At 45.1% G+C, this 9,525-nt stretch overlaps 1 protein-coding gene across 1 annotated transcript in view; it reads left to right on the forward strand.

Annotated features, from left to right (window-relative positions):
• Positions 1–9,273, forward strand: part of LOC119462206 (hemicentin-1-like) — a 9,731-nt gene extending 458 nt beyond the window's left edge. Inside the window, exons 2-6 of the mRNA XM_049672877.1 lie at positions 1,346–1,693; positions 3,047–3,157; positions 3,862–4,065; positions 8,871–9,161; positions 9,215–9,273. Of these exons, the coding sequence (XP_049528834.1) occupies positions 1,346–1,693; positions 3,047–3,157; positions 3,862–4,065; positions 8,871–9,161; positions 9,215–9,273 (1,013 nt within the window). The remainder of the gene's footprint in view (positions 1–1,345; positions 1,694–3,046; positions 3,158–3,861; positions 4,066–8,870; positions 9,162–9,214) is intronic.
• The last annotated feature ends 252 nt before the right edge of the window (positions 9,274–9,525 follow it).

A 9,525-nucleotide genomic window follows, 5' to 3' on the forward strand; every position in this document is an offset into this window, starting at 1 on the left:
TTGCGTTCGGTTACTAAGAACATTTATTTTTATTTTTTTCGCGTGCACCTACTTGAAGACCATCTACGAGTTGTAGTGCGCGGATAAAGGTCACCATTTTGGTGTCCTAAAGAGACTATAAATAGAAAAGTAAGTGGAGCTGTATTTATAAATTGCTCTTCTCTTCCCGCGAGAGGAGGCTTGGTAAGCCTGAAAATCCTAATAAAAACTTAACGAAGGACGGTAGCGATGCACCCTCGAATTTCCCCCAACAGCTCATTGCGACGTCACGAATTTTGACAGCGTCTACTCCGCTCTACTTATTTTTTTTTCTACAGAAAAGGACTTGTATTACATTTAAAAGGAGCAAAAGACTGATCTTGTACAAGTTTCGAGAACCTTTGCTACGCTGCGCAGAAACGCTTTTAAATCCATGACGTCGCACTCATGTAGTGGAACTACGTTATTGCGCGGAATAAAAAAAAAAGGAAGAACAAGTATGGCCATAATTTTTTTCTTCTAATAATCAAATGGTCATTGCGAAGTTAATGAATATACAGCTTAGAAAGAATACTTTAAAAAGCCGAAACTTATTTAGTGCTTATCATTAGATGCAATTTAAACTCGTCCTGTACCCTTACGTATTCATAAAGCTGACCGCGAGGGCGCCAGTGATCATAGTCCTTGTTGCAAGCGGAGGCAAGCAAATATATGCGGTTGCGGACACCTTACCTCCAGAACAGGAAGCCATCAGCGCTTGGCGTAACAGATGGCCTCGCTCTCAAGTACCTACAGAGCGTGACAATGCTTAGCGTCGGTTCTTTCACAAGAATTGAACTGTTGAGCATGCCGTGGTCAATGGCGTCAATGATTATAAACTCTCTTTGATGGGTTCACAAGCGTCGTTGTCTCACTAATGTATCGTAAAAGTTCAATTTACCTTAAGATTGCGGCGTGTTCACTGTAGTGTGTTTAGGCATGACATTGACGTTCGTGTTTTAGATTGTACACATTTATTTTACTATGTCTCTAGGTGTACAACAAGTGACAGAGCTACATATTAGGGGCGAAGATGTATTCTGCCGATCTCTCAACATAACAAAAAGCGAAAGAAAGCTTCGACTTTATCATTGATGCGGAAGAATCGTATAGTTTTCCTGTGTAACAAGATGTAGCCGGTGCAGAACAGACCCTGTAATAATACAGCAACACCTCTTTGAGATAGTCGGTTCAATAAGGGGACTTTCCTGGGAAAAGAAACTTCAGTGGTCGTTGAAATCGTATCGCCTGAAGTTTACAATGCTTGGTCTGCTATAATACTACAGCAAGTAGATTAGTGTCATCAAAACTCATCTATGTCACGCAGTGGTCCCTCGTCTCACGGCAGTGGTGGAAGGCGCCGTGGAGTTGCCGTGCAACCTGTCGGTGCCGGCGTCTAACCACGACCGAGACAACGTGACACTAGTGCTGTGGTCCAAGTCTGGGGTTCACGGGCCCCTCTACAGTGTAGACGCTCGCAACTCCCCACTGGAGCGAGCCAAGCACTTTCCGAGCCCTGACCTCGGCGGACGCTACGACTTCAACACAAGCGCCCTGCCGACTGCGCTTCTCCGCATTGACCCCGTGCGGCCAGAAGACGCCGGGGAGTTCAAGTGTCGTGTGGACTTTCGATGGGCGAGGACGCACACTTATGTCGTGTCCTTGGAAGTGATAGGTTGGTGTCGTCGTTCCCCTGACGAAGAATTGAACGCAGATCACTTCGCGCGAAAATGTGTGGTGCTTTAGGTTGCAGTTTACCGTCCACTGTGTTTGATGGCACGATAGAGTAACCCGTGGCAGACTCATTTCCACTTGTAGGCCCAAATGGTATTCTGCGATTCAGCCACATGAAAGCACTTACGACGTCTCTCACATTTTTGGGGAGTAGCATTGGAAGTCACTGCATTCAAGACAATGTAGACGTCGCGTTCGTCATATGAGATGGTAGCCGTGTCCCAGATTTGTAATAATACCTATCGAACATTGAGCCCGCAGATATACAGAGACGAAATAGATTTGCACTGTAAACAAATCAAGTTTGTATGTTAAGAACTGCTAAGAAGGGAATGTGCAAATTCCTTGAGATGGTAATGACCATGATGCATATTGTGACGCATCGACTCCGTGATCCTTCAGTCAGGGTACCTCTTTCAAAGGATCGTGATACATGTGGGCTGGCAGCGACCTCAAACATGCCAATGTGGGCCAATAAAAGAGAACAATCGTTGCATCGTTTATCTTATGCTGCAAGTGAAACAGCATTTTGTAAACGTTAAAAGCACAAAGGGATTATTCATGAAAGGTTGATATGTTCCCAAAAGGTCTTACATAAACCAGCTTAGATGACTGAGTGGAAAATAAAATTTAGCGTGGTCTCTAATAGAGTGTTACCGAACAACTTAAGCCAATTAAAGACAAAAAAAGAGCATGGAAGTTAAAATATGCAGCTTTAAATTAACATGCTTAACTTGTCAAACATTTGAAGATTTGAAAGCGTGTTCCACAGACAACCGGGCAGTTGAACAGGCAAGGTTTGCTCATTGTGAATGATTATGAATAAGAGCCTACCTTTATCGCCTGTGGGGTTTCTTAGTATTCAACCTATAGTAGGTACCCACCTCCGGTGTATTATGTTCTGGAAAGCACACAGAACTGCCCTTAGATATTTTCTGCGGACATAATTGTATTAGCACTGCTGGCCGCAAAGTAAGAACTAACAAGGAATAGCTACATAAATACTGAGCTTATTGGATAGCTTAGGTGTACATTGAAGACATCTTTGTTTAATTTGTGCATGGCATCGCTTTATTGGTGTAAAATAATACTTAAGTGTTTCTGCTTGCCCACAAAAACGTATATGTCGGTATGCACAGACAGTAAGTCATCGTTGTTTACGTTGCTGTCTGCACGTACTAATGAAAAACGTAAACCTAACATGTACTCGAGGAATCTGAAATATTGAGTTATTTTAGATGCGTGCTTCTGAGTGAGCACTTGGTACTTTCCCTCCTCCCCTTCCCGTGTGCAGTACCCCCCAAGAAAGCCATCATCACTGACGAGTCTGGCAAGGTTCTGCAAGACGTCATTGGCCCCTACGACGAAGGGGCTCCCCTGAAGTTGGCCTGTGAAACGAGGGGAGGTAAGATACAATTTCAGGCGAGAGCTTCAACCACGTAGTTGCCACACTCTTTATCGATGAAAGAAAGAAGTCAGCTTGTAATTTTATTCCTGCTGCGCCAAGGGCTGAGAGTTTACCGTAATTTTCTACAGGGCGAATGCTCGCACCAATGAGAAAATTGTAATAGGTAACAGCAACTGGAAAGTCATGCTAGATTAGTGGGACTGTTAAACGTATTTTGCTTTGAGCATGTGGTTATTTAAATGCAGAAATTAAAGCTTTAAATAGAACAGAAGCGTCTAAACTCTTCATCATAAACTAAAGGCATTCATGTGCGCAGTTATACGTGTGGATCCATGCGTTTGAAGTGCATTTCTGCACATTTAGACGTGTGCCTGTGCATGTGGCGTTAATTGGTTATAAATATTCCATGGCGCCTGCGTTACGTAGAAAGTCAGTGGTTTCTTTGTGTCACATAGTTAAAGGGAACAGCACAAAACACAGGCCTGTTTTTACTGTCACAGTCAACTGTAGAATAGCTGAGTGATTCGTTATCAAGTAACCACAAAGGCAAACTGTGTTCGTCACTGCGGCGAAACGAGAACGTTCCCATTGTAATGCAGGACAAGTTTTAAATAAATGAAACATTTCTTAATTTTCTTGTTCATCGTTGGCAATCCCTTGAATGCAACTTTCAGCTATTGCATAATTTCTTTACTTATTAGGATCTCCACTACCAGCTGTTACCTGGTGGCGGGAGATGAACCTTCTCGACGACCAGTACTTCAACACAAGCGAAGGCACCTCGCGCAACGAGCTGCTAATCCCAAAACTGGAGCGCTCGGATGCACGCAGTGTGCTCACGTGTCAGGCGTGGAACACCAATCTGACGCTCCCCGTCTACGCCTCCGTGACCATCGACATGAACCGTGAGCAAGCCGCACCGTTCTAGCAACTCTGCTTGTGAAATTAATTTTATAGGCTATCGACAGAGATCGTGTAGTGTTTTGTCCTCAGAGCTTTTTGTCGACTGTTATCTAGTGAATGTTCTGAAACGAGCAATAAAAATGTATGAACGAGACCAAACCAGGGAGCAGAGATGGACCAAAAGACAATCTTTTTAAGCACAAACATCGGCAGACAAACCACCAATTTAATGCAAAGAAATAGAAAAGTATATTGAAGGTAAAATGCGAATCTATATAGGGCTTGTAGAGTCTCCATGGATTGTATACATTTGTTTTCGGATGGTTTTGGAAATATAGGAATAAATGTAGCTATTGGGTGGCCCTCTTTACCAATATATAGCGTAATTCAGAGCTGCTACCTTATATGTGCAACTGTCTAATAATTACTGAACAAGGTCACAGAAAGGTTCTCTTTTCCCGGGAATTCTTGCTGTGCTGATGTAGATTATAAATAAAACAACTTATATCCAAAAAAACAGAAAAAAAAGGAATACAGAGAAATGAAGCTGTCTCTGTCTGAACCTCATTCATGAAAATCAAAACTGTTCCAATAGTTTAGTAGTACAACAGGGAATCAAAGAGTAAGTAAAGTCAGTAAACTCATTATGTAAAGCAACGCTTTATGCAGATTTTCGCCTCACATATGTTAACTCACATCGATGTGAGCTCAATAGATCACATTAGCGCGCATTAACTCAGAACGATGTGTTTTCACATACGTGAGAACGCATCAACCTGCACGCAGGTACCTAACTGCGAACAAATCAAAACCAGCAGTAAGTGCCCATATATCGTAAAATCTCGCCATACTTGCTCATACGGAAGTATTTACGCAAGAAATCTAACATCGAACAACTTGCGCCGGAGTGCTAACGAAACACAATAAAATAACGCCTGGCGTGCAAAATCACCGTGCCCATTGAAGTAAACTTGAAATGGCGAGCGAGAGACGATATCTGATTCCAACCCGCCGTGGTAGTATAGCGGCTTTGGCGCTTCACTGTGACGCTCGAAGCCACAGGGTCAAGCTCCGGCAGCTGCGGCCACATTTCGATGGGGGCGAAATGCAAAAAAATGTGGTTGATCCCTCTTATATAGGAATCGGTATAGAACACGAAAGTGAAACGTGTCTTCACAGAAGTAGTGTAATGTTTATTGCACATTGATATATAATGTCTATTGGTGTTTTGTGGCTAAAGCGCCCTTAGGCGTTGATGCACCCACGCTGACGCCTGGTGGCACGTCTCCTCCATCACGACTACCAACGTCGATGACCATGAGCAACCGTCGTGCATATGGAAGCTGCACTACGCTGCACACGCTAGCACAACGCGAAAGACGAAGCACGTAACTGACACACTAATACAACGCGCAAGACAAAGCACGTAACTGAATCGTCACCGAGTCAAATCAGCGCGTACAGCGCGTCGTAATTGCAGCCTCCGCGATCAACTTCAGAAACATTTTCAGAGCTAATTGCGGAGGCCACGCTCCGCTGTGCTGAGTACGGTGAACGCCACCTAGGTGGCGTTGGTAGTGCTTCTTGATGCCAGCGTCCCTTCGAATGCTGGCATCGAGGCGTCGTAGTGCTGAGACCACCGAAGCGTTCACTGTCGGTGCGCGTTAGTGTCATAATGCAGTACTTCTCTTTTCTGCTCGTAGGCGGCGGCACCGCCCCGAGCAAGAGCGCGGGTACACGGAGGAGTGTTAGATATATAAGGCGCGTCTGTGTAGCTCTCTGCAAATGCGTTTGTGGCGCAATGGGTTAAACGCTCGGCGATCTATCGTCGCGGACCGAGAGGTCGTGGGTTCGATTTCCAAATTTTGCATGTTTGTGGAACTTTTTCTTCTGGTTTCTTTCTTTGTATTATGTTCTATGACGTATTTCCGTGACGGAAATACGTCAGTGAAGTCTTGGTGGACCCCGGCATAAAACACTTTCGTGTTAAAAATTTTGTTTACCATGCATTGGGTGCACGTTAAAGAACCCCAGACGGTTAAACTTAATCTGGAGTCCCCTACTACGGCATGCCTCATAATCTGATAGTGGTTTTGGCACGTAAGACACCAGAACCTAATATACTGACTCCAGTGCTAACGGTTACAAAGCATCCGAGGCGTGCAGAATGACTATTCCTGACTAAGGCCGAACGTATGATCTCTATCCTCAACTTTACAGGGCTCACTTGAATGCATAAAATCATTTCAACTGCGTAAGGTCCTTGAAAACTGCTGGATCGAGTCATATTGTGCAGCCATAGCGGATCAATTTTACGCGATGTACAGATTCGGTACTACAGGCGAAAAAGCGTGTTCACTAATGGCAGCAGTTGAGTCAAACCTACACTTGAACTCTCAGAACACCGAGCGCAGGAATAAAAAACAAAACGATCATATCAGACAGGCTGACCTGATAACTCTGCCAAAAGTCGTCGGATATTCCTTTTCATGTCGTTCTCGCGAACGCATCAGGTTGTACGCATAGAAGGCACATAAGAGGCGTTGGTGCAGAAGCGAAAGTAGAACTTTCCTGCCGTAATTTCCGCTCGGCGCATTCATAAATTAGGTTAGGCTGAAGCAAACCGTATGCCAGGCCTTTGAAGCGCTTGACTTCTTACTCTTCTTACCTGTCTTCTGGTTCAGTCGCCGTCTTCTACCTATCGCTTCGCGACCGGAAACTCAAAGGCGGTTGATTGCATTTGAACTCGAATGATCGAAGCGCCGTCTTAGCGTACGGAAGCCGCTTAACTTTACTCTCGAATGATAGAACTTTAACTCACTTTCGGTGATTTCTTGCTGTTTCACGACTTTTATGTGTGTATATATATTGTTTATTCCAGCATTTATGGGATGAAGATTGTTTTAGATTTTGTTGTGTTTTTTATCAGCTAGGCCTTCTTTCTTTCTCCTTCTTGGTGCCAACTTTCCTCCATTTGCCACATTAAATGCTATCGTAGCTGAGGCATTAACGCCACTCTCTTTGCGCAGTCAGTTCTCCGTAGAGCAATAAAGCTCGTGGGGTCACGTAAAATGGGAAAAATAAGTTGGTAGTCGGGTCCAAATAGCGCTGGCACCAGCTGTCATGGTGTAAGTGCCGTTAGATAAAAAAAAAAACAATTACTCAGTTTGAATGTCAGCGGCTCACTTTAAATGCAGCTCACGCAACTGGTAAATATCGAACTGCACCGAGTTTTCCTTTTCACAGCCATATTTCTACATGAAGCATATAATGTCTCCATGCGTTTTCTTCCGAAACTAAACACATGAAAGGCCTGAGTTTTTATATTTGTAATATAAGGCTACTGCCACCACGGCCACCTTAGACCGCGTATTCAGCAGCGATTCGTCTTTACAACTATTATAAATCGCTGCTCTACTGCTATGCAGTTACTCTTGCTTATTTTTTGCAAGAGTCACCCTGCGGTACTGCTGGCATCGCTAATTGCTGAATTTTGCATCAGTTGGTTAGGAGACCACAGCTGTACCGAATATGTGACTAAGCTATTTGTCCTAGAATATAGATGGAATTTTTAAGAAGTTTTACGAGGCCCTATGATTGCTAGCACACTTTTTATTAAGTTCTTTTGTCCCTGTACAATAGCAATAAACTTATTTGTCGACCTTAACAGTGTGGACAGAACGTTTTTGAGCGAGCACGTGCCGACAGGTGTGTTACGAGTGCCATAAAATATCAATCACAAGCGGTGCCACGCACACTAGAAACCGTCCTTTGTGTTCCAAGATAAAGAGAGAGGCATAGATGGCGAAAAAAAAAGAAAGAATGTCACAGAGGCAAATAATGCTGCTTTTTGACTTGCTGCTGTAATCATGGCCGGAATAGTGTTCCCGATCCTATTACAATGTTATCGCTTTTCACACTTCGTGACTGATCCGTACGGTGCTACACCAACGCTATCAGTGGAATCGGCTGCTCTCGAACGGTGGATCGCAGCGCAGGTGTACAATAGAGCGAAAGGAACCCTTACTTCATACCGCCCCCGTATAATGGTACAAACAATGAAAGATCATCTTCATCATCATCCTATTTTATGTCCACTGCAGGACGAGGGCTGTCCCTGCTATCTCCAATTACCACTGTCTTGCTCTAGCTGATTCCAATTTCCACCTGCAAATTTTCTAATTACATCAACCCACCTGGTATTCTGCCGTCCTCGACTGCACTTCCCTTCTCTTGGCTCCCATTCTGTAACTCTAATGGTCCACCGGTTATCTATCCTTCGCATTACAGGGCCTACCCAGCTCCATTTCTTTCTCCTAATGTCAGCTAGACTATCGGCTATCCCCGTTTGCTCTCTGATGCACACCGCTCTCTTCCCGTCTCTTAACGTTGCGCCTAACATTTTTCGTTCCATCGCACCAAAGTATGAGAACAGAGTCAAATTAGTGACAGCCATTCTTTAGCGGTAGCAAGTCCTAGCAAGGCAAAACTTCCCAGTAAGATGGAGGCTAGAAGTGTTTAACAATGTTCAATGAGACAATGTCGCAAGAGCCAACGTTTCGACAAGGGGACTTGTCGCTGTGAAGGCAGCAAGTGCCCTGACTTACCCTGCCCTAACAAAGATAAGGCCACTTGCCTAAACTTTGGCTCCAGTGACATTCCTTTGTCGACCACTGTTAAATCGTAAATGAAAGAAGTGGAGCACAATTCCGATTTCCTTTCATTCCCTCTCCCAAGTTATTTTTCTCTGTCAGTTAAATAAAATACACAGACCGACCCAGACAACGATTCTTCCCAATGTGCGCAGTGCGTCCCCTGGACGTGAAGGTGACGAGCGCGCGTGACGTACTCGTGGCGGGTCACCGGGCGGAACTGCGCTGCCAGTCGCGGGGTGCGCAGCCGGCGGCACGCATCACGTGGTGGAAGGGCGGCCAGCAGCTGGGCCGCACCGTGGAGAAGCTCGAGGGCAACGTCACCTCTAGCACGCTCATCTTCGTGCCTGGTCCCGAGGACCACGAACGCCTGCTCACCTGCAAGGCAGACAACCCGCAGCTGCCCGACAGCGCCATCGAGGATGCCATATTCCTGTCTGTCACGTGTGAGTACACAAACCAAACCATTTTTTTCAAAATGCGTAATCAATTTTTACAGCGAAGCTGTTAGATGCTAGTTCCCCTAAGATCGTGTCCGCGTGTAGAAAAGACGCCTGACCTATCGGGAAAGGAGAGAAAAAGAAGAGCTCAACCCTGTGAGAATTCTGTGAGAGGGTGCAGATGAAAAGGAGAACGGGGAGGGTGGTTGACGTAAGTCGCGCAGTTCAATACTCCCATTGGAGGGGGAGAGCGTGAGGCACGCCAACCAACGGCGATGTACGAAAAAAGTAGGTTAACGGACGGGTGAGGTGTGAGAGGAGTTCGCGTTAGCGTTGATCGCATATTCGGAGCCACCACCGTGCTCGGAGC

This window comes from Dermacentor silvarum, chromosome 8 (assembly GCF_013339745.2).
Source record: "Dermacentor silvarum isolate Dsil-2018 chromosome 8, BIME_Dsil_1.4, whole genome shotgun sequence".
In the NCBI taxonomy this organism is placed as follows: Eukaryota; Metazoa; Arthropoda; class Arachnida; order Ixodida; family Ixodidae; genus Dermacentor; species Dermacentor silvarum.